Genomic DNA, 25,700 nt, shown 5'->3' on the forward strand with positions numbered 1-25,700 from the left:
AGTCGGACTCGTCAACAGAGGAGTATGCACCAATTTCAGAATTGTGATTGGGAAATACCTCATAGGTTTTGATGATGCGACGAATAAAATTAACTTAAGTCTACGGAAAGTACTTGTAGTAGACAAGCGGTAAATTTCAAATTACAAAATGAGGCAAAAAAGTATAATTGCTTTGATAGCGTTGTAATCCTGAATATCTAATATCAAAAGTACAACGGACAAAAAAGTGACCCTATAAGGGTGCCGTTTTTTTCCTTTTGAGGTTCAAAACCTTAAAATGGATTAATTATCTTAGTTTGCATAACGCATTAAATAATTCATAATTTAAGTGTTTTGGAAATTGATTTGTTTTTCATGTTTATTTTTTTCAACTCAAAGCCACGCATTGTCTTGTTAAAGCGGAGAAATGAAAATACTAAATCAAAACAAATTAAATCAGCATCGCGCTGTATCCCGCACACAGCAGGGTACGCACAGGGAACCTAGTGTTAAGACACTCTGTTCTCCACTTTCCGCCGAATTCTGGAAGCATTCGAAACACTAGAGCAGAGAAAATGGAAATATAAATGTAAATAAATATATAATTTTGTCGAGTGGGGATCGATTAATAAAGGCTCCCAATAATATTTTTTTTTTATAATTTTCAAGTACAAACACCGACCCTCTTACGATTTTATTATAAGTATAGATAGATTATCATTTATTACATAATGTTACCAAACATAAATAAAAGGAAATATCAAGGCGATAAATTAAACTATTAAGAGATACGAAGCTTTAAGGATCTTGTGTAATGTTTTAAATACTGCAGTGCAATCTGTAAACATGCGAGTATAGGGTTTCTACACTCCCAACGGAGTGACAATTGAACTAATTCACTTTTAATAGGGTAGCTTAGGTGCTGAAACCTATTTAGGACTAAATTAAAATTAATATTATATTATACCAGAATCAATTTTAGCGTGATTATTTTTCACAAACGAGCTTAGAAGAAAAGTAAGATAGGTTTCCCTCAGAACTCTACATTTACATTTATTTATATAAATATTAAAACATTTGTAGATTTTATACATATTTTTCTCTGAGTTCTATTTTAAGAGAAAAAAATAGAAACTGTCCAAGTGCAAACCTGGATGTCTGGTCACCCTGCGTGACATGAGCCGTGTATCTCTATCATCAACTCTACAGGCGTTGGCTTGACTCTGGCTGGCTCATTCCGTTTCAACCAGCGGTCGGGCCGGTTGCGCCTTACGCTATATTTAAAACCACGTGTTTGTGCGAATTATTTATAAAATCCTAACCTATATAAGCGAAAACTGTAGAGACACTAGCCTAGCATATCAGTGTGGACTGCAGCGGGAGAGAGCGAGGTGAGTACTCCTGCCAATATTTCTAAATTATTTATTCAATAATTATGTTTCTCTCTATAACGTGTTCGTCAATGGCGCGCGAGATCAAATTACCACAAATTTATTTGACAGTGATAAGAAAAAATGTTTTATAACATTATGTTTAACTATCAAAGTTACAATAAGAATAGTCTAAAATTGTAAATTTTTCTTTAGTCATAGCAACTAATGTTTATTTAGGACGTGTTCTTTTTTCTGAAAAAATAAATGCAGTATAAATATAGACGTACTTAAAATTTTCTTTTTATTTACTTATATAGGTGGTCTAATCTTACAGTACTCCTTTAACTTAATTAATGCGGTTAGTCAATTTTATATGACGAGATTATAATAAATAGTAGTAATATTTTTTTTCTTAGAAACTTCATAAATTTACAAACGGCTCTTTTTGCGATGAATAAAAATAAAAGATACATACTCGTACCTACATTTAACAATTTCTTGTCTTCGAGTAGATAACAAGAATTACAATAAAAAAAATAGCTTTCATTTTATTGGTATATTATCATCATTTTTATTCAAATTAAAATATTATCACATACAATATTATCGGTTTAAATAGAATTTAATGTGTATAATTAATTATAAATACACATTTACATTTTAAATATTATGTACATTTATAAGATAAACACACGTTGTGACAAGGACAATAATGGACTGGTACGACAAGTTTAAAGTTAGTAGGTGATAATTTAGTTTTAAAATAACAAAACAGTTGTTTAGAAAATAATATTGAAAGAACTTTCAAAATTTAAAAAGGTCCCTGCTGCTTGCTGCACAGTCCACTCTACTCACTCTACATTACAGTCAATCCTATTAACTTTAATTTAATAAAAATTTAAGCATAATAAACCTTAAACACATACACTTAAATATTGCATTTCTTAATTCGATGATAGAGGTCGTTTTTTGTTGGATCCTATACAAACAAATATATTTTAAATATAAGTAATGACGAATGAATTTCGTATTTCGTATTTAAGTATACAAAAAACAGGTCAAGCGCGAGTTGGTCTCGGTGTTGAGTGACGGGACTCAACGCCGTGCTTCGTTTCAACACCAGAGCAAAGAAAGGAAAATATTAAATAGGTTTTGTTTACGAGGCGAATTTCATACAAATCTCTAATGTTTTAACATTGGCTAATGGAATTTTCTGCAGATTTGGTAATATTTTGGCTTGATACTTCACGCGGTCTTAAAAACAATTATCGTGTCGACAAGATAGACGGAGAAATTAGTGATCCAATAAGGGTTCTGTTTTATTCTTTTAGGTACAGAGCTCTAAAAAATAAATAATAATAAATAATAATTTATAAGAGGGCTGCAGTTGGAGGGTTAAAAAAATACGATTTTTATAGATAAACTTATATTGAATTAAAGTACAAATTAAATCTAAAACTAAACTATATCTAAGACTACTGCTTTCAATGTTAGAGAAACAGTAATTTATTTAAACCTAAATTAATCTAACTTAAACTACGACTTAATTACTCAACGATAGTCTCAAATATCAAATAAGTGTGGGGAAAAGAAGAAATTCCTTTCCCACCGGCGCCGTACACCCGATCTCTCTGTTGTCAGCATTTTGTGGAGCATTTCGTGGAGCCGCCTGTGACACCGATCGCTATATAACAACATTCTTAATATTTTGTTATAAACATACACATTAACTTTTTTCATGAAAGGTTAAAAAAGGTTAGAAAGGTAAGGTTAAAAAACTACACACAGTGTAGTTTTTTAACATCATTTATTTCCAAAGTAGGTACAATACTTAAATTTTTAATGCAAGTGGATACTGACTCTATTAAATCACATGCAAATTTGAATTGTATCTAGAAGTCAAATACATAATTATAATTGTATAAGCTTTCTTATTATTTCTTGTGTCGATTAACATATGGATCTTTTGCATACAGTTGTTTCGTTAACTAAATATTATATTGTAGAGAAAAGCAAACTTGCCGAGTATTTACAAGTTCATTTTCTTATTTACTTTACGTAATATAACTCTTAGCATTGCTCAAAACACGTACTTTTACTATTTTGTTTCCCTTTGTTATCAATCGTAAAATAAAAACATATACGCAACCATTTCTACACATCTGTGACGCTACATAGAGACGTGCCGTTCTTAAATAACATACAACATTACATCACTATTTTATACATAATTTAAGATAAACGATCTAATTTTAACCGATAATTTTCATTATAGTGAAAATCACATACGAAAAAAAGTTTGCACGCTGCCGTGTCGCGTGTCGCGTGTAGCGTGACGCGTCGATCCGCACAGCTCTACTGCCCCTACTCCTGGTACACTGACGCAACAAACGGTATGACTTACTAGCTTAGCTAGAGCTACTAGCGGCAACTGCCAAACTGCCATTCTGATTCAACCGGGCGCGGTGACTGGTCGCGGTGTGGGCTATATTTATAAAAACCACGTGGCTTTGTGAATCGTTCTTATATGTGCATAACCTCTACGACGAGCTAGAGCGAGGTACGTCTGTCATTATTTTGAATATTAATCGATATTAATTTTTAAATTTAACTCATATGTTAACCTTCGCTGAAATATTTCACGTAACGTCGGTATCGATTTAGTAAAAGGACATGGTCGTGAGTGAGTTGAAAGCTCATGAACATATGAAATTATATTATATTATAAATAATTAATATTCACACGCCTTATGGTTTTTATATGTTTATATATATATATAACTTTCTTATCTATTATTGAATTTCCTTCAGACTCTTCAATACAGTGAATCGTGGCTAGTTAACAGATGCGACCAATTTTTATCCTAATATTCTAAAATTTACATATCGTTATTTTGGCACTAATGAATAAATTATAAGTAATTAATATAATTGACGAGATTAACGTAGTAAAGTTAAATAAATTATAATAAGCGAAATGTTATGCGAAATTCAAATCGATCTTCGAAATGCCGTTATGTTCGCAGAAGCCGGTACCACTACCACGCCAATTTAGAACCATTGTAAAAAAAAAGTATAAAAGAACAACGGTAACACGTTTTAATCCTTAGAATAAGATGAGCTTTCTTATTTCGTAGGCATTTTGCAGATGCGCCATATGTTTACTTTTAAACATCGTCTTTTAGCATGAGTTGCAATTTAGCTCTGGTTTAAATATAAAATTGTGATTCGCGATTTTGTAAATTCATTATCATTTATTTAGTAATCGTTATGTATTGAAGAGTAAGGTCAGACAGAATAAATTTATCTACAAATATTTTTCATATATGTTATATTAAAAGACCGTTTATGCTTAAATTATTAATCTTACTGTTTGATACTAGGGCAATTAACAATAGCCGAGGTCGTTGACTTCCGATGAGCCTGGCTACGCGTCTTATTGATCCACATTTCTGGGTATACTAATAATTTGTGAAGCACGTCCAGGTCAATTGTTAATGTAAATATATACTTATTAATTTAATATACAGATATATCGTGTGGAGCGTGATATAATTATTTAATCATTGTCGTCACAATATCAAATGTCACCTGTCAATGTCAATGGTATATCACAGATTGTTAATTAATTTTTAATAAATATTTTTATGCAAAACAAAAACAACTTGCATTCATTAGAATTTAGAGGTTTGACTCCCACTCTAGGAAGTGAAATATTTATTTACGTTTATATTTCCATTCCTTCACTCTGGTGCCGAGGCAAAGCGCGGCGTTATGTTCTGCCACTCAACACGCAAAGCCTCCAGAATTCAGCAAAAAGTGGGGAATAGAGTGTTTTAACACTACCCTGCTGTGTGCGGGATACAGCGTGAAGCTGATTTATTTTCATTTTAAATAACTGATCGGAATAACTAATGCGATCCAAAAGTATAAGAAAAAGGCATTGGGTCAGTCTACTTACGCCACGATAACATAGAGCATACGCAAATATAACAAAGATTGTCTCAATTACTATCACTAAAACTCGTATTTTGCTGCTGTCATACAAAATGAATTTTGTTTACAATGAAGATATAGAGACTGACTCAAACCAGAAAACCGTAGTATAGGCTAAAGTTAATATTAGAAAAGCTTATTTCTACATATTTATCTACTAATTAACATACATTTTTAGACAAATATAAATATTAAATATGAATATTTAAAATAATGTAGATAATGTGTACTACATGCGTCAGTTATTGAAATCGTAAATAATTTATGGTTGTTAGTTACAAATAATTTTCTAATAGCTTATTAACTTATATGAATAATTATAATTACTTATTTACTTATATTGATAATTTGTTTTTTTAAATATAATAGCTTATTTTCACTCATGCCTAATTATTAAAAAAAATACAGTGAGTGTTTAAGTTAAAAAAAATATATAGTGACTTTAGTAGAAATGTAATCTTGAATATATTATGTATATATTACTTGATATTTTATTTAATTATACCCAAACACTTTATATTAACCGTATTTTAAATAGATAAGAACTCAATTATTTTGTAATAGCTTCCTTTATTGACTATAATTATATTAATTTATAATTATTTTTTTCAAACCTATCTTAGGTTTGAAAACAACGGCATTACACAAAAGCATATGTTATATGATATATGAATATTGACATAACACAAGCAATATACACCTACGACATTGGTCGTAGTTTCTACGTAAATACACCATACGTACCGCGTCATCACCACCTTGACGAATTGTGGAGGGTGACGTGGTTATTTGTGTAGACTAGACGTCGCCTGCAACTTTAGATGAGAAGAGGGTACCTAGTGTTAAGGCACTCCGTTCTCCATTTTCGCTCAATTCTTGAGGTACTTGCGTGCCCCCGACCACGACTGGCCTTTGATTATTATATAAATATATATGTATTTTGTACATTTTCCATTAAGTTATCACGGTATTCCTTTCTTCTGTTAGCTGAAAGAGATATTACATCCCTTACAGCTAACACATTGTATGAATATAATTATTAGTGGTAGGTAAAAATTAATTTCAGGTAAAAAAAATAATAAATTATCATTATAGGTAACTCACCTAATTCAAAGGTAAAAACATGTAGAAATTTTAATTGTTTCTTGTATTCAATTTTCAATTTCTTGGATTCAATTATTTCCAAGACAGGTGCAGCTATATTATATATATAGAAAAAAGTCGAAGGCTAATTCCGCTGATAAAAAGTAATTTCTAACGGTGATAAAAGTGCAATGCACCAATTATTGTAAAAACGCTAAAGTTTTTATTGTTTTTTTTTTTATATTCATTCTTAATATACTTGTTGTAAATTATTACACGAGTAGCACATTTCTATTTAATATTTCTTTATAAAACTAATTTATTTTTTTATATATATTTTTTTATTTTAATATTAATGTTAAATCACGATATAATATATCTTATCCTCACTGCAATAGCTTTCCTTAAGTAACATATTATTCTTATCTTGTCAAATCTAAATGGATCGCCTAATCCATCAACCTCACTAAAGAACTGGATCCGTTTATTTCAATTTTTGATTTCATACATTAGTTTTTTAGAATTGATTATCCTTAAAAATAAAATTCTGATGCATATTTGAGATGCTTGGTAAATTAGTTAATTCCTAGAAACATATTCAAAATGGCGGGCTAACAAAAAATCTACGTAAATAAATAGGTGTTAATTTATATAGCATTTTTGGATGAATAATGAGAAATTATGAAATATTGTAAATCTTACTATAATATTATAAATGTGAATAATCACAATAATATTCATTTAATATTTTTAACATTTTTAAAGTGTTATTCCACACTTAGGAAAGAAAACTACTTATTTAGAAAACATATGGCTTACTGGTCAGAGCGCCTGGTCGGTTTCCAGGATGCGCGGGTTCGAGTCCTGCTACGTTCAAATTTTTATACGTTTTCTAAATAAGTAATATTAATTTAATTTTTATAACACATATATATCCATCCAGTCCATTATCAAGAAGTAATTGGATTGTGAATGTAATCTGCCGTAAAAAACTACATTAACACAGTTTTTACAGTACTTTTAATATTATTAGTTTCATATTGATAGTTATAGATAGAGAAAAATATTTTTACATATAATATTATATTTTTATATATAATATAAAATATTTGTCTTCATGAATAGATATTACATTTATATATATGAAGTTATAAGGATATAGATAAAAAATACTAAAACAAGTAATAACTAAAACTAATTACAATAGTAAACGTAATGAAGTGGTAATTAAAAAAGTAATATTAAAATATACAATGTATGCGCAACTTCATAGTTTTACTAGTCTCATAGTACACAGTTTCTAAAACTAATTTATGTCATGCCAAAAATATAGAGTCAGAAGTGATCTTTCATATATGCGACCTACTTACATATCGTTAGCTAGGTGATGACCTTACCTTTGGAAGATTTCATTGTATTCATTCGAAACAAATGTTTTTGCCTTTAAAAATTAAATTAATTACGTGGTAATAAAAATATATATAACTTCCTTTTTAAGTTTAATTACACACTTAGGAAAGAGGAGTAATTTTTTAGAAAACATATACATTTTTGCACTTACACAAACAGAGATAACTAACAAGATATATTAAGATTTACTTTTAACAAGAAGACTAGTGAGAATTCGACGTGACTTGTTGAGAACGTATGGCTTAGTGGTCAAAGTGTTAGTCGGCTTCCAAAACGCGCGGCTTTAAGTACCACCAAGTTAATTTTTTTATACAGTTTGGTTCCGAACAAATGCTAAGTTGAGTTATATCACTATAAATAAAATGATTTGCCACTAAGTTCTCAGTGGTTTTGCAAATTTCCACTCACAGTGTTAAATCCGACATTTTGCTATGGGGCTACAAAATTTATGATTGAATAAACTCCCATAAAACATTAGTAAGTTAGTAACATGAGTAACCCCTCGGTCGATGGGTACTTTTGCACATCGATATTTGCATGTACTTCAAATAACGTTACTAACGTGACCTACTTTCTTCTTTCGTTTACTACTGCAAGTTGAGTTTTTTTTCTATTCTTATACCTGCTTTTCCTGAATTTATACATTTTGATAGAAAAGTGTCTTATCGAATAAAGGAAATGCATGAAATTAATGAATATCTGTCTGTCGGTCAGTTATGTCAAACGTAATATACTTATATTTGAAATATAAAATACTACTGGTCGCGCGCAGCTTCGCCTGCTTATATAGACTCTTAGGGGTGAATTCTAAAAAACCATGAAGTACGTGTTCATTGAAATATTTTTAAGAGTCTGAATGTCAAGTTTTATAAAAATTGATGCAGATTTTTAAAAAATCCATACAACCTTGCTACCCCTATTTCATTGTTTTAAGTTTAATTTTTTTCAAAATCCTTTCTTAGTAGATGTCCAAATTACGAAAATAAACATCTGTCCAAATTTCATTTCATTTCACGTTGCTATCATCAGCGGGTACGGCCCAATCAAATTCCATTATTAATAAGAAAAATAATAATACGAAAAAAATCTCAAACACATATTAAAACGTTATTACCAAGAAATATTAATTATTATACAGTAAAATATAATTTCAATCTAGGTAAAATGCTAAAAGTTATTATAATATTTATTTCCATAAGGATGAATATCAAAATATGAAAAATACATTAACAAAAACCCAATAAAATTAAAGTAAATTCATTAAAATGGTTACTTTTGTTCAATTTTCAACAACTGTTTAATACGTACTTTCCTGTTTCGATAAGAAAATGAAAGGTCAAAGGCATCATCAATTCTGTGCTTCGTTCACTCGTCACTTATTATTAATTGTAATAATAAATGAATTGTCTTATTTTAAGAGACAAGTACCAGTACATACAGTGTGCATGGTTGTTGTGCCGTCGCGTCTGTCACCGCACTTATCAAGCGCCACTCTTACGATAACACCAGATAACGATGACAAAAGTTTATACCTATTTATTAATTTACTAGTGGACCCGAACGCGACTACGTCCGTTTAAACTATATGAATATTTATTTAATATATTTATGAAATTATTTTCAGTTTTCAATAGAGAGATGCGTTAAGCAAGCTCATTTTGGGTGACGTTTTATAACAACAAACCTTGCAAATCGTTGCTTTGCAACGGCGGTTGTTATTAACGTGGCGGAATCAATTGCATGTCAAATTAATAAGTATTTTAATATATTGGTATATATCGATAATATTACAAATATGAGAAAAAAAGTATCCTATGTTCATCCCGAGACCCTCAAGTATCTCTATATGTGTATTTTATCACAATTAAATTAGCGGTTTGGCCCTGATTGCGTAAAAGACAGACAGACAGACAGACAGAGTTACTTTCGAATTTATAATATACGTATGGATTGAATGTCCTTATTGACGGTTGTGAGTTCGAGTTGAACTCGAGAAAATGAAATATTTAATATTTTCACTTCCTCGCTCTGGTGTCGAGGCAAAGCGCGACACTAAGTTCCGCAACTCAATACGAAGTGCCTCCAGAATTCGATGGAAAGTGAGGAGCAGAGTGTCTTAACACTACTCAATCTGCGCCAAGCTGAAAAATGCTATCAGCTGAATGGTAATTTTTGTAAAAGTAAGGGACGATGCTATAGTGAATATATATAAGAGTTATTTAACAATAATATTAGAGTGTTACTAAGGAAAAGACTTGCTTTTACCAGTATATATTACTGCTTTTACTAGTACATATTTTATTTACTCCATTCATTTTGCATTGTTAAAACATAACGTTATCAAAATCTTTTTGTACTTGACCAATTTAGGCTATTTTTTATCCTCAAGTAAAATCAACGAAGCATACAATCGTTTGTGTTCTGCCATAATAAAAACAAATTTCATATAAGAAAGCTACAGACTGCTAAGATAGTTTTTATTATATTTTCGAAGAAGTGTAGATAAGAGGGGAAATTTAAACAACTTTCAACTAACCCACTTTGCAACGATAGATAATATATTAAGTTTCATTTGCAGAAAGATTGCAACGCAATATTTCTAAGATAGACAAGTAGGTGCTATCTTGCAGCGTTAGGTACATTACGATTTTGCGTCCAGTTTCAAAACAATACGGTCACCTCGTGTCGTATTGGATATCCGAGCTCAATCCTTTTCATGGTATTTACTAGTACCCTTTAAAATTTATATGTCAGTTATGTTATGTTGTAATATACATACACTATATGTATTATCGAAGTTATTTTGTTTATTTTTAATTAATATTTAAAAAATAAGGCTGTCATGAAAAAGTTTTGAAAATTGGAAGTATTTAACAAATTACATATTTTTTAATGTAATAAAAAACCTCGTTAAACTAAAGTTTTAAATATATGTTTTGTAAACTGTTAAAAAATGCGGCCAGTTATTTTTACTCTGTTACGCGACCCGATAATTTCGCTTTGGAATTAAAATCGATATTCCAGCTATGACAATTTTCCTAGTGACGTATCATAAATAATGCGGCAAAGATTAGTTTACATTGCCCGGTTTGCTTATTGGCATGCAGGTTAGAGATTGGATAGAAATGTAGAACAATCGAAGATTGACGTTAACTAAAGACGATAGATACCCTATTATTTATTAACTAGCGGACGCGCGCAGCTTTGCATGCTTATTTGCACCTTTAGGGGTGAATTCTAATAAGCCATGAAACATGTGATCAATAAAATAGTCTTAAGAGTCTAAATTTCAGATTTTATAAAAGTCAGTGGCTATTTAAAGATTTTTCCATACAAACTTTCAACCCCTTATTTGTACCCTTAGGGGGAGAATTCTAGGAAACGATGAAATACGTGTTCAATTAAATACTTTTAAAAATCTACATTTCAAATTTTATAAAAATCGGTGCTGATTTAAATTTTTTTCCATACAAACTTTCAACCCCTATTTTACCCCTTTAGGGTTAAAATTTTTCAAAATCCTTTCTTAGTGGATGTCCAGATTACGAAAGTAAACATCTGTCCAAATTTCTCGTTTCTCCCATCAGCGGTTACGGCTGTGCGTGCGTCTTACCTCAGTCAGTGAGGACAAGTTCTTTTATATATATAGATATTGGTCACATCGATTCATTCATACGCGCTTTTAGGTCCCACCCTATTCTATTTGCGAACTCGTGTTCCGTTACCGGAGGTACTTCACCTGGCACTACTACTTGAATATAAATAAGTGGCCACACAGAGAATGAGTACAAAATCAACATATTCGAAATATATTGTTTATATATTTTTTTTTTCATCTTCACGCTGTATCCCGCAGTTCTAGAAGCATTGCGTGTTCAGTGTTAGGCCTAGCTTAACGCCATGCTTTGCCTTCGCCTTCACCTGAGCGATGAAATGAAAATATTAAATATTTTATTTCCTCGAATGTGAATCGAACCCACAACCTGTCACATTGCAGTCACACGCTTATGCTCCTGCGCCACGACTGACCTCGTGTCTTGTTTAACGTAATATATTATATAACTAATTGTAAACTATGCATAAATCTCAAATATCATAAATCACGAAGTTCTTTTGTAATCATTTTCGCATAAATTAAAAAACGAATTGAATGAATTTCTCGGAATAAAAGACTCGCTATATTTTCCTGACAAAAACCTGTTCAAACATAACCAGTACTCCGCAAGGTCTGTCTTCGTGTAATGTGGTGATATATTGTAAAATATTATAAAATTTTAAATTACATAGACATATAAAATGGCAATGACAATATTTAAATATTATCTATTTATATAAAAGGACTTGTCCTCACTGACTGAGGTAAGACGCACGCACAGCCGTAACCGCTGTGCGTAGAAATGTGAAATTTGGACAGATGTTTACTTTTGTAATCTGGACATCCACTAAGAAGGGATTTTGAAAAATTTTAACCCTAAAGGGGTGAAATAGGGTTTCAAAGTTTGTATGGAAAAAAAATTAAATCGCCACCGATTTTTATAAAATTTTAAATTTAGATTTTTAAAAGTATTTAATTGAACACGTATTTCATCGTTTTCTAGAATTCTCTTTCTAAGGGTGCAAATAAGGGGTTGAAAGTTTGTATAGATTTTTTTTTAAATTGGCACCGATTTTTATAAAATTTGAAAGTTAGACTCTTAAAAATATTTCATTAAATACATGTTTCGTGGTTCATTTTAATTCATCCCCTATGGGTGCAAATAAGGGGTTGAAAGTTAGTATGGAAAAATCTTTAAATCGCTACCGATTTTTATAAAAATCGAAACTTAGACTTTTAAAAATATTTCATTGAACACATGTTTCGTTGTTTATTTTAATTCATCCCTTAGGGGTGCAAATAAGGGGTTGCAAGTTCGTATGGAAAAATCTTTAAATCGCCACAGATTTTTATAAAATTTGAAATTGAGACTTAAAAATATTTCATTGAACACGTGTTTCATGGTTTATTAGAATTCACCTCTAAGCAATACGCAGGCGAAGCTGCGCGCGTCCGCTAGTCAATCAATAAGTTGACACACCAAGGGCAGCAGTTGGAGTGTTAACGAAAAATACGATTTTTATAGATAAACTTATATTGGTAAAATTTAAAATGAAAATACAAATTAAATCTAAAACTAAACTATATCTAAGACTACTGTTTTCAATGGTAGAGAAACAGTTATCTATTTAAACCTAAATTAATCTAACTTAACCTACGACTTAATTATTCCACGATGGAATAATAAATGTGGGAAAAGAATAAATTCCTTTCCCACCGGCGCCGTTCACCCGATCTCTCCCGTGTCAGCATTTTGTGGAGCTCGGCCGTCTATCAGATTATAATATTAATATATTATTATTTATTATTATTATATTATAATATATATTATAATTATAATATATTATTATTTATATAATAAATACGATTAACGTTTACGCAAAAATAAATATATACATTTAAGGAAAATCATTGCAGGGGCAACCGCGTGTGACTATAAACGAGACAGGCTGTGAGTTTGATTCACACACAAGGAAATAAACTATTTAATATTTTCATTTCTTCGCTCTTCATAAGTCCGTGAGGACTTGTCCTCACTGACTGAGGGAAGGGACGCACAGCCGTAACTGCTGATGGTAGAAACGTGAAATTTGGACAAAGGTTTCCTTTCGTAATCTGAACATCCACTAAGAAGGGATTTTGTAAAATTTTAACCCTAAAGGGGTGAAATAGGGGTTGAAAGTTTGTATGGAAAAATCCTTAAATCGCCATCGATTTTTATAAAATTTAAAATTTAGATTTAAAAATATTTCATTGAACACGTGTTTTATGGTTTATTATAATTCACTCCTAAGGGTACAAATAAGCAAGCGAAGCTGCGTGCGTCCGCTTGTTATTTATACGTGTGGTAAAAATAAATAATTATTGTCAGAAATCAACACCGACATGCGGTGGATATCAATTATGCACACTTAGTTTGTTGCTATAGGTATTGCATAAAAAAATGTTTAGAATAAATGAATAATTTGCATGTGAACAAGTTATTTATTATTACTTTTTCTGTTGCAGGTTCTCTCTTAAAACGAAGAGACAAATACAACCAGCAATATGGTTAACGTAAGTAATATAATAATAGATTCAGGCCCGTATTTATAAATCGAATCATCTCAAGTCTGAGATCGATCTTGAGATGTCGTTTTCATTCATAAATGATATATCATAGACTTTAGAGCGGTTTGTAAATACGGGCCTTAGATATTCATAATTATGTCTTTATTGCATCACCAATATTAATAATAATATTCATTGATTAAAGGAATCTAACGGGAATTTGCCTCCGGCGCAGGAGTTAGAGTCTTTCCTACCTCAAGATGAGAAGAAAGGACAAATCGTAGAAAGTAAAAAGTAAGCATTTCATATACATATATTACAGTTATTTATATTTATGAATATGTCTGAATTTGAGACCATCGTTTAGTGGTACGACTTACTGCAAACACGATTGTGTAGATTCGATTTCCACTCAGAGGAACCAATTGTTTTCATTTCCCCACTTTAGTTAGTAGTACATAGTACAGTCTTGAGGTCTGCTACCATGCGTGTATGTGATCTAGAGTGATCTTCTGGAGAGGAGCTTGACTTGACCCTTGAGCAAATATGTTCGCGTAAATGTATTTTTAAATTTTTTCGGGAAAATTTCTGTGTTGGGCCCCAGCCTTTTCTGGAGCGGGAACGGCACAACCGACCCTCTAGTTGCTGCGCACATAGGTGTTCCTCAACTAGGTTCAATAATATCTATCTACCTACCTTCGTATCTGACAAAAAAGTCCATGAATCTTATGTAATACTTATATTATAATCTGCTTTTTATATCCTCGTGATTCGAATGTTGTATAAGAACCTGTGTATTACAACGTTGCTTAAAACTGTACCAAACAATGCTGATGTTGCTCCATAACATCTTTAGTTGGCTTCTCGGTGATGTATGGCCTCATTCCTATTATCTATGAAAAGTCACCGTATTAATGTGCTATTATAGAAAGACAACGATAAGTAGTTGCCATATGTTCTTAAACTGCTTATATATATACTATATATAATTATAATTACTTATTACTATGTTATGCTTATATCCATATATAACTAAATACATAAATCACAACTTCAAATGATTTATATTTATTTATGTATTTTGCATCGTTAAGGAATATTAATATAATTTTAAATTATAAAGATTTATGTTATTTGAATATTGATTACTAGACAAAACAACCGTGACTTATTTTAGACGTTACAAGCCTTGAGAGTAAAAGATTACGAAATTCCATTGTTCCCGCTATCTTTTTGAGCCTCTGAAAGATAATAAGATTTAGTTTTTATTTGTATAAATTACTTGCTTTAAATATATAAAATGACATATGTACACCTTATTTTCATCTATGAACATTTCGTAGAAACAATGTATGTATCTTAATATATATAATTCCGTTTTAAGTACAAGATACTATATTTGAAATACGGCTTCGCCTGTTTCGCCTGCGAAACTCGGGCACTTACAATAAATATATGACCCATTTTAAAAACCCGAGATAACGACTACGATATCTCGGATTTTTTTACCATTATATAACGAGTGGTTAAGTAATTTATTTTTAACCGAAACAATTAAACCGTAGTTTCGCCTTCTTCGATAAATGGTTTGTCCAAACAAAAAGGATTTTTCAATTCGAACGAGTAGTTCCTGAGATAAATATACATATAAAACAACTACATTACCATTGGTTATCCAATAGGCATTGTATAATGTACTTATGGCATTACGCGTAATCGTATATTCTTATATAAAAAGAATACATCGAGATCCAAGTTATTTATAAAATAATTATTCTTTTTTTAGATACAACTTAACCAAAGAAAAAGATGCAGAGTCCGGAGATTTCGATCCATTCTCAGAAAGACAGGCCGAGAATCCTACTTCGTAAGTATTTTTATAGTTGTCTTAATGCGTAATGGTGGTTTAATATACCCCAGAACTACTTTTAAAATAAACGCATACGTTTCATAACTATAACATTTAAAATATAATGTAAATAACATTTTATTGACTATAACAAAACTACTGAACTAATGTACATTTAGGCCCGTATTTATAAAACGCTCTCAAGTCTGAGATCGAACTTGAGATGCCATTTTCATTCACAAATATATATATAATTTATGAATGAAAAAAGCATCACAATATATAAATAAAACTTAATAGGTATATAAATAAACATCATCTATAACGATCACACTGAGAATGTTTATGAATTTAAAGTTTATTTTGCAAGAGGTAGCGGATTCTAACGCCGCAGAAATTAAATTTATGAATTTATGTTATATTATATAGTTATTGACTCAAGTATATATCAATAGTTGAGTTTAGTCACGTTTTATAAATAGCATTATGCGAAACAAATTTATCCTTAAGTGCTTAATTGTAGGATGGAGGGCACAAAAATTAACGCATAGCGAATTATTTTAGTTTGGCATTTGCGAATTATTAATATACTTGTATTTTCTTATACATATAATAAAATTGTAACTGATCACTGCCCTTACATGAAAGATATATGACAAAAATTATCTTTGGGGGCATTTATCTATGTTGTAGAACCCAAAATAATGATTTTTTTCTGTGCCTTGTGCACGCTAATCTCAGAAACGGCTTAACCGATTTAAATGCAGTTTTTACTAGTGTATTGTGTATTTTGTGTTTATTTTATTAAAATCGGTTCTTAAATAAAAAAGTTATATAGAGAAATATGCAATATTTTATTTGACAAAATTTATACAAAAATAATGCTTTTTTAGCATCGTCTGATACTTTAGTTTCCAATAAAGAAAGTCTTTAAAATGATAATGTTACGAAAGAAATTCAGATCTGTAGACATATATTATTAGTATATTTCAAGCGGGAGAAGCCGCGTGCGGGTCGCTAGTGTTTAAATATATTTTTAAATCTCTTGCATATTTCAAATCATAAAAATATAAATAATTGTTTACAAATCCATTATTACACAAACCATAAAACCACACGATTTAATAAGAAATCCATAAGAATTAACAACTATACCTAACTTTTCCTTATTCTATTTACGTATTTGCATTCGTAAATATAAATATAAATATAAAATACGGGCCGTACCTACGCACTTTGTAAACAATTGAGTTATATTAACACATAAGTAGGTATGTTGGATACTTTGTACCAGGGTCATTCATAATTAACATGAACAAGTCAACTTAGGATTAAATTTATATTAATTTAGTATTCAATTTATAAAACTAGTTTCCATCTGACTCTTTATGGTAATATGTATTTAATAATATTAATATATTTTATAATAATATTTAATCACAAATTAAATATTAATATATTTTTCTCTGATTGGTAGTAATTAGTAACGTTATAGTTACTAATCTGTTCGCTCTCTGAAATTTCTCCTTTTTTCTGACCTTCTTTCTTGAATGTTTGCGAATTGTGAAATTTCCTCATAAGAACTACTTATTTCAATTATAACTTAATATTTCTCGTGAATTCTATCTCGATATATTTCATTCGTGTTCGTTTCCAGGAACATGGACACCCTGACCCATTTACTGAAGGCGTCGCTCGGCACCGGTATCCTCGCCATGCCAAAGGCTTTCAAAAGCGCGGGTCTCATATCCGGGATCTTCTTCGCCATCCTAGTAGCCGTCGTCTGCACACACTGTGCCTACATCCTGGTAAGTGACATCCCATATCCTTAAAACTCGCTTTGCATTCATAAATATTGATTATTTTCTGTCGTATAAATTTATCACGTAAGTAACGTGATTGGAATATTTTACAAATTAGAATATATTAGTATTGTTCGAGTATATTAATATTAGTATTCATTATTATAATATATTGCTTTAAATTTTTAACTAGCCGATGCGAATTTGCGAATTATTTTGTTGAAGTATCTATCTGTCTATATTTATTATAATGAATTGTTTTTCATTTATGTTAATTATAAGTTGTTTTGTAGATAAAATGCTTGCGTACTTCTCTTTGCGTCATACTACTTTAATGTATCTATACTCTCTATACAATATTTCAAAAGATTTTTTTCTTTTAGATAAAATGCGCTCATATCTTATATAAGAAGACGCGAAAGACTGCAATGAGCTTTCCTGAAGTTGCCGAATCTGCGTTAGAGAATGGACCTCAAGGACTTAGAAAATGGGCTTATACTTTCAGGTAATTAATCGTGTGAAAATAGTCATTTTCGACTTTGGCTAGATTATTACGAGATTTAACTATAATATATTTATTAATTACGAAATTTGAAATGTACACGCGACGGTTTTGGGTTCGATTCCTTCTCGGAGAAGTGAAATATTCAATATTTTCATTTCCCAGCTGTGGTAACTAGGCAAAGCGGGATGAGTTCCACCACTCATCACGTAATGCTTCGAAAATTGCTTAAATGCGAATACTCTCTTAACACTAGGTTCCCAGGTTCCACAGTTTAGCCTGCTATGTGCGGGATAGAGAGCGAAACTAAAAAAATCGAAACATATACACATAACATATATTGAGAACTAATATTTGGCAATAACATTTTTATTACCATCTTTCGCATATAATGTTAGCTCGAGTAAGTAACAATATCGATTGTGTTTTCAGAGTTTTCATCCTCGTGAGTCTATTCATGACATACTTCGGAACTTGCTCTGTCTACACTGTTTTAATCGCTAAAAATATCATGCAGGTAAATATACTTTAATATAATAATTAAGATTATTGTAAAAACAAATATCACTCAAAGACTTCGCTTGCTTAGTGTTTTTTTTAAATTTAAATTATCCGAATTATAATTATAAAATTCAACAATTACTTAGCCAATTATTTAATTAGTTAATATCAAAGGAATCGAACCGCAACATTCAATATGTAAAGTAAATTTCACGAGCACTGCGTCAATGTGATATCACATCTATGATTGTTATGAGGTTATCATCTGTAGCTATTACGTAATAACGTAAACAGATAAGAAAGTCAAGTTTATTTCTGAATTATTGGTCATGACTTCCAAGCCTTGTAAGGTATATCTCAACAACATAAAGTATACTGTTTTAGTATAAGAAAATGAAATAAACAAAAATAATTAGTTACTAAGAACAAGAATAAGAACTAGGTACATCACGCTAAATTTCGCATATGGCGGGGTTGGAGATACCTAGTATTTCGAGTAGAATTCGAACTCACACCCGTCGTATATACAGGCACACTGTACCGCTGCACCATAACGGCCTCAAGTGTTTATTTAATCTAGGAAACATTCACAATATGTACCAAACACCATCTGAATGTGTACAGCCGTTCCTGTGTAATGGTATAACAAGTATTTAAACAAATAAACCATGAAAGTTTATTGTAATATTAGCAGGATGTGCATTTACTGTGTGCATATAATATGGAGTTAATTAACTGACACATAATGACATTGTAAATTTCCATTGTAAATAAACATTAAGAGTTATGTTTATTGTTGTTTCCAGGTCGTGGAGTTTTACATGGTCGAGAAGAAAAACTTAGATATACGGATATTTATTATCTTTCTGCTAATACCCCTCATTTTTATGGTTTGGATCAGAAATTTGAAATACTTAGCGCCAGTTTCTATGATCGCTAACTTTTTCATGGCGATTGGTTTGGGTATTACATTTTACTTCGTAGTTGGGACTGGAGGACTGGATTTCGACAAAGTAGTAGCTATAAAGCCACCCAGTGAATGGCCAGAATTCTTTTCTCTAACAATTTTCGCTATAGAAGCTATTGGTGTTATTATGCCTTTGGAGAACTCGATGAAAACGCCACGTTCAATGCTCGGTTTCTGCGGAGTACTTAACAAAGGGATGACTGGTGTCACCCTTATTTATATTCTACTCGGGTTCCTCGGATACTTGCGGTATGGAGACGCCGTTGAAGATTCCATCACTCTCAACTTGGAACCTCACCCTGGTGACCCGAAAATCAAAGAAGTGTAAGTTGCTTTTTTAGCTTCACGCTGTGCAAACTCTGTTCCGCTACGTTGACTCAATGTGTGGCGAAGCTAAACGCCGTGCTCTGTCTTGCTACCAGAGCTGTAAAAAATCCATTCCTTTGAGTGGGAATGGAACCCGCGCGTCCAAACAGTCGCGTTTATAATATGGCTTTATGCTCCAGGACCGCTTCATTGTCACTTTTTTGTTAAAGTAAATTCGTATAATTTACACCATATGTGGAGCTTAAAATATTGCTCAAATTGAAAACCTAAATTAAAGAGCATTAGAGCATAGTGAAAATATTTATTCAATTAGGATCATTGTTGTATAGATTTGTTAAATAACGCAGGAGTATAAATCCTTATGATTTCAGAATGATTATTAAATATATAATGAAAAATTATTTATTATTATCAATTGTTTGTGCAAGTTAGTTAAAATTGTTCTATTATGTCTTTTTATTTGATGTTTACTAACTATCTCAAGAAAGTACCTACTTGCTCAGGTGTTAGATATATTAGAAAAACTTGTTCACTAAATACAAATATTTCTTTCACAGACTATCTCAAATCGTGAAAATTGCCATTGCCATCGCCGTATACTGCACATTTGGACTCCAATTCTTCGTGTGCATCGAAATTATGTGGAATTCCATAAAGGAGAAGTTTACTAAGCGGCCAGACCTTGCTGACTACGTCATGCGCACTATAATGGTCACTTTGTGTGTTCTGCTGGCGGTGGCGGTCCCCACTATTGGACCCTTCATGGGCGTCATTGGTGCATTCTGTTTCTCCATCCTCGGCCTCATCGTCCCAGCCTTCATAGAAATCATAACCTACTGGGATATAGGCTTCGGGCGCTTCAAATATATCATTTGGAAGAATGTCTTCGTCACTATATTCGGTGTGTTCTCTTTAGTATTTGGTACCAAAGATGCTGTTATAAGTATTATCCACACGTACACCCAATAGTATTAAGAACAAACGTACTTTAAACGTGTGATAGTTGACAGGCTTAGCGATATATTTATGTTAATTTTAATTGCAATTGCCAACACTACCTTATCGACAGTTCACAACTGTTTTAAGTGGTGCTATTATATTTTTTAAATATTAATGGGACGATGTTTCCAGAAAAATCTCTTTATACAAGTAAGAGATTTAGAGCTTTTGCGTGAGAGTTAAATGTGAATTAATCGTGAAACGGAGTACTTATTTAAAATTCATTTGCATTCCCAATGATATGAGATGTGGAAAACCTTATATTATATTATAAAATAATTTGGATGTTGAATGTGAGTATGTGTGAGTATACAAATCTAAGTACTATTGTTGTTCAAGTATAAAGCCGCTTGTTAAATTATAAATAGCAAATTCAAGACAACATTGAAATGCAATTTTGTATGAAATATTTTAAACTGATCTATTTTTACTAATAATCTTTTCTTTTTAAGGATTCGAATATTTGTATAATATTTTCTAATTAACAGTTGATGAGCTATACGTGTAATTAAAAAGAAATTATATTGCATGGTGTCTATGATGTAATTTCAATTGATACTGTATTAGTCGTTAATTAATCAAATACCAGTCACATATTTGTAATAGCGTGAAATATTATATTTTTCAAAAATATCATTTAAGTAATTTACTTTATAGGTTAAGAACCAATTTGTTACGGAGATATCTTATATATACAATTTAGTAACAATTGAACAAAAATATTTCTTTTAACATTTTTTTTTTCAGAACGATAAGGATTTTTTGCATTTACTTATATATTAATGTAATCTATAATGAGGCATTATAAGTTTTTTAACGTGTACTATGTGAACTAAATAAGGCAACTATAATAACTTCTAAATATCAAACGGTGCCTTATATTACTAGTATTACTATAAGTAATGAATTTGTTTTACAAACAACGATCTGCCTAAATAAGAAATCTTATTAAAATTAAAGTCACTCAATCGAATGTAATAGACAAAACCGTTAGTGAGTGTTTTAACAACTATTTTATAGAATTCATTCATGTAAATAAAAGAAATAAAAATGTATTATATATTTATTATACTTTTATACGAACAGTTTACAATAAATTCTATGTAAAATACGAGTTAGAAAACTTTCTTACTGACTGACTTATTATAATGACGTACAGTTGGCAAGGCTTAAGTTGAGCTTTGCATTGGTGTGAGTGGTTAGAGAAATAGAGCCAGATTTAAAAAAAATAGTTTATTAATAGAACTCAATAGATAAAATCCAACATGAAAGAAATATATCAATTCTTCTCAGCGGGAGTACCTTCTGGACTTTTACCCTCATCTGATGTTTCATTTGAATTATTAATTAATCATTCCGTTGTCGTCAAAAACAGTGTTATGTTCATGATTTGTGCATTTTCCGTTCCTGTAAAGTGATAGTACTAACTTTATCTTTCGCTTTTAATAAATCAAAAACAAATAAAATATTAAGGTGTTATCAGTACAACAGGTGTAAGTCGGTTGTCAAAAAATTGTATAAACCTCACAAAAAATGCAAAGCTCGGCTTAGACCTCGCGGACTGTAGTGTTATAGTAAGATACATGACAAACCGAGTGTATGACAGGGTCCAAATATTTGGTGCCTTCATATATAGATTGCCCATATTGCATAATTTTTTATCATAATTATTTTATAGTCGTGAAAGGACGTACCAAAGTTACGTTCGAAGTCGCCCAATAGTATAATAGTATAGTAACTATTGAAATATTTTCAACATAAAAACTTTTAAAGTTTATTAACTTTTATATTTTATGCGACCAAAAGAAAAAGCCTACGTCCAAAACGACATGGATTAAATAAAGAGCATTGCGTTTTTATAAAATATTTTGTTGAAAAGTTCCAACATAGTTCCTATAATATATTACATTTTAATAATAAAATTATTTTATTGTTATTATTACTTTTACGCCTGTGACGTACATTATGTTATAAATTATTTTGTAGTGACAGAATCATTGTAATATGTTTAACAAATAAAGATCAGTTCCACTAAATTGAATATTTATTTAAATAATAACCAACTTGTCTTTCATAGATAAGATTAGAAAAAAATGATGTAACTAAAATGAGCCAAATTCCAAAATATGTTTCCCATTAATATCCATTAACAGAGTTCTTCTTTTCTTTCATACATCGAAATTGGCAAAGATGACCAAACATAATTATGGTTCACATATTTCTTTTTGTTTATATGCAATTATGGCCGTCGTGGCGCACGGGCACAATGTGAGACTGTCACGCGACGGTTGTGGGTTCGATTTCCACTCAGTGAAATGAATTATTATTTGTTAACCACTCCAGCACTCAACATGCAATGCCTGGAAACTGTACCGGGAAGTGGGGAACAGTGTCTTAACAGTAAGTTACCTATCCTAAAAAGCATCAATTTTGACCACTAAAATAAGAATATGAAATAAAACCACTTTTATTTTAATTTACAATTTATTTAAACAGTATCTATGATTGCTACACCTCAAGGAAAGCTCATTGAACTTACCAAATTCAAATCATCTTCATAATATCTCAGATCATAACAATCAATATCTTCTTTCCATACAATGATATAGTTTAGAAAAATACTTACGAAATATCTTAAAATAAAGCAAAAAAAATAAAGGTACGTCCAAGATTACAATTTAAAGATACAGTAACCTAAATAACTATTACTAGTACATACTTAAAATATTTAAAATAATATCATGGAAAAGTAATAAATAGGCAAAGACGCTTCGCTTCGATAACTAATTAGAGTGCAAACGTAATTCACACTCAATTAAAAATATAAACTAGAGAAATATTTTTATGTAAAATATATATTATATTTAAGCTTGCTTAGCTTTATCTCTTAGTATAATATACTGGCCGAAGAGCCATCGCATATTCAATTGAAGACACCATTTACAGTACGGTCAACGAGTTGTGGCCGCCCTATTTAGTTAGCTGTAAATAGGTGCCAAATTTGATTTTACCATTTCTCTTACATCTAATTATCTTTTTGACCAGTGAACTGTGCGCAATAGTTCAAAAAACTTAACTTTAAGATGACCACGACTAGTTGACCGTACTATACTATACAGGATTTGGTTTTCGGAGCACATTTACTTCCTTGAATTTTTCCTCTACTTTTAACTATCTAATTTAATATGGAGAAAACAATTATTTTACCTATATTCATAATTTCATATTTGTTTGTATGTCACATTGATACCAATGTGATTATTTAAAATAGTACACATACTGATAACATTAGATTTAAATATCGCCTAAAATGACATCACAGCTAAATAATGTAACTTGATGAATAAAACTGTTCTAGCACCTCTAACTACATTGAAAATATGTTAACCTCAATTTTAAATATTTGTGCAATAAACAATATGTATTGTGGAACTGAAAACAACATTATATTGATATGAGGCAATATCTATATACAGTATCTACCCAATACTCTATGAAGGGGTTCCTTTATTCCATGAAGTAGGCCGTAATCATAAAATGACAATGTTATTACAATATGAAAGTCGCTGTCCAAGCCTTACAATAATAACCTATTATAGATACACATTTTATTTTTGAAATTGTAGAAGAGCTACATAAAACTACAAAAAAATACTTCTAAATGAACATTAAAACGCAGTATATAGTCGAATAACTTCAAGGTTCGCGGTTATTGCTCTTTAAAGTAAAAAAAGTCGTCAAAAAATTCTAGTGTTTATACATATTATTAGTTTGAACAAACTAGTTATTGCCTATTGAACAGAGCTAATATATAAGTTACTTCTTTGGCATCACCGCCAATACACTAAGAGGTAGGCTAAAGGAAATTAGAAATAGGCTTGTTCACGCTTTTGCATCGTGCTTCACGAACATTAGTTGGCAGAAAAATTACGTAATATAGTTTGAAAAACACGTGTTTTTTTAAAGCTAATTATTATTTTTAGACCGATATCTAGAAATGTATCATTATTTGACGTTTATAAATAAGTATTTTCATCTTGTGAAGGATATTACCAAGTATTCATTATATTTTTATCACTGGTCACATCGGATTCTCAAAACAGTATAATATTTTTCCAATATTGCATGGCTAGAACTATAATATTAAACTTTTCCACAATGGCTACGAAGTACCAAATGATAGTAATTTGTTCAACTGTTACAATAATATATTATATGTCATAGAATATATATACATTTATTGATAAATCTTGAAATTTCAAACTATAACATTTTTTTATGTATTCAAAAGAAAATTTTACATTTTATGTTTGTGTTTTTATGCATAATGCTTAATGACTTTTAGACTTAAAATTAATATTTTAAAAGGAAACCGTATAAGAACACACGAGTGTAACATTACTTAAATATTTTGTAAGAAGCTTACAGCTGTTCAAGGTGTCTTAAAGAAAATTTATATACGCTAGTCGTTATTAGTATTATATTATTAACTATACATTTTTATTTGGGATATTAATAAATTATATTTAATTATAGCGTCTCCAAAAGATTGGTTGGACGGAAAACTAGAATTTGTGTTTCGGTACACTTACAAATAATTAAAACGTAATTGAAGCACTATAGTAACATACCTACATACATATATAAAAATAATGTATAAAAAAGTTTTAAATTTTTTTCATACTGAAAATAAACGGTTTAAAAGTATTAAACTCGAATTAAAGTTAGAATATATATTTTTCATGTTAGTATATAAAAATGTAAAAA

General features: G+C 30.6%; 1 protein-coding gene across 2 annotated transcripts; it reads left to right on the plus strand.

The window, feature by feature from the left end:
* The first annotated feature begins 1,231 nt into the window (after positions 1–1,231).
* On the plus strand, positions 1,232–22,969 carry LOC146526921 (proton-coupled amino acid transporter-like protein pathetic). Of its 2 annotated transcripts, none has more exons than XM_085205651.1 (9): positions 1,232–1,370; positions 13,945–13,992; positions 14,192–14,280; positions 15,773–15,853; positions 17,493–17,643; positions 18,021–18,142; positions 18,572–18,656; positions 19,447–19,931; positions 20,492–22,969. In XM_085205651.1, exons 2-9 carry the CDS (start codon positions 13,984–13,986, stop codon positions 20,901–20,903), a joined length of 1,434 nt encoding a protein of 477 aa, XP_085061777.1. In that variant the 5' UTR covers positions 1,232–1,370; positions 13,945–13,983; the 3' UTR covers positions 20,904–22,969. The 2 variants fall into 2 exon arrangements, with proteins under 2 accessions (XP_085061777.1, XP_085061778.1); XM_085205652.1 differs by lacking the exon at positions 1,232–1,370 and adding an exon at positions 3,774–3,912.
* Positions 22,970–25,700: the final 2,731 nt, after the last annotated feature.

The sequence above is a fragment of the Heliconius melpomene genome, chromosome 21 (genome assembly GCF_056956725.1).
Source record: "Heliconius melpomene rosina isolate 202511_hmr_F chromosome 21, ASM5695672v1, whole genome shotgun sequence".
In the NCBI taxonomy this organism is placed as follows: domain Eukaryota; kingdom Metazoa; phylum Arthropoda; class Insecta; order Lepidoptera; family Nymphalidae; genus Heliconius; species Heliconius melpomene.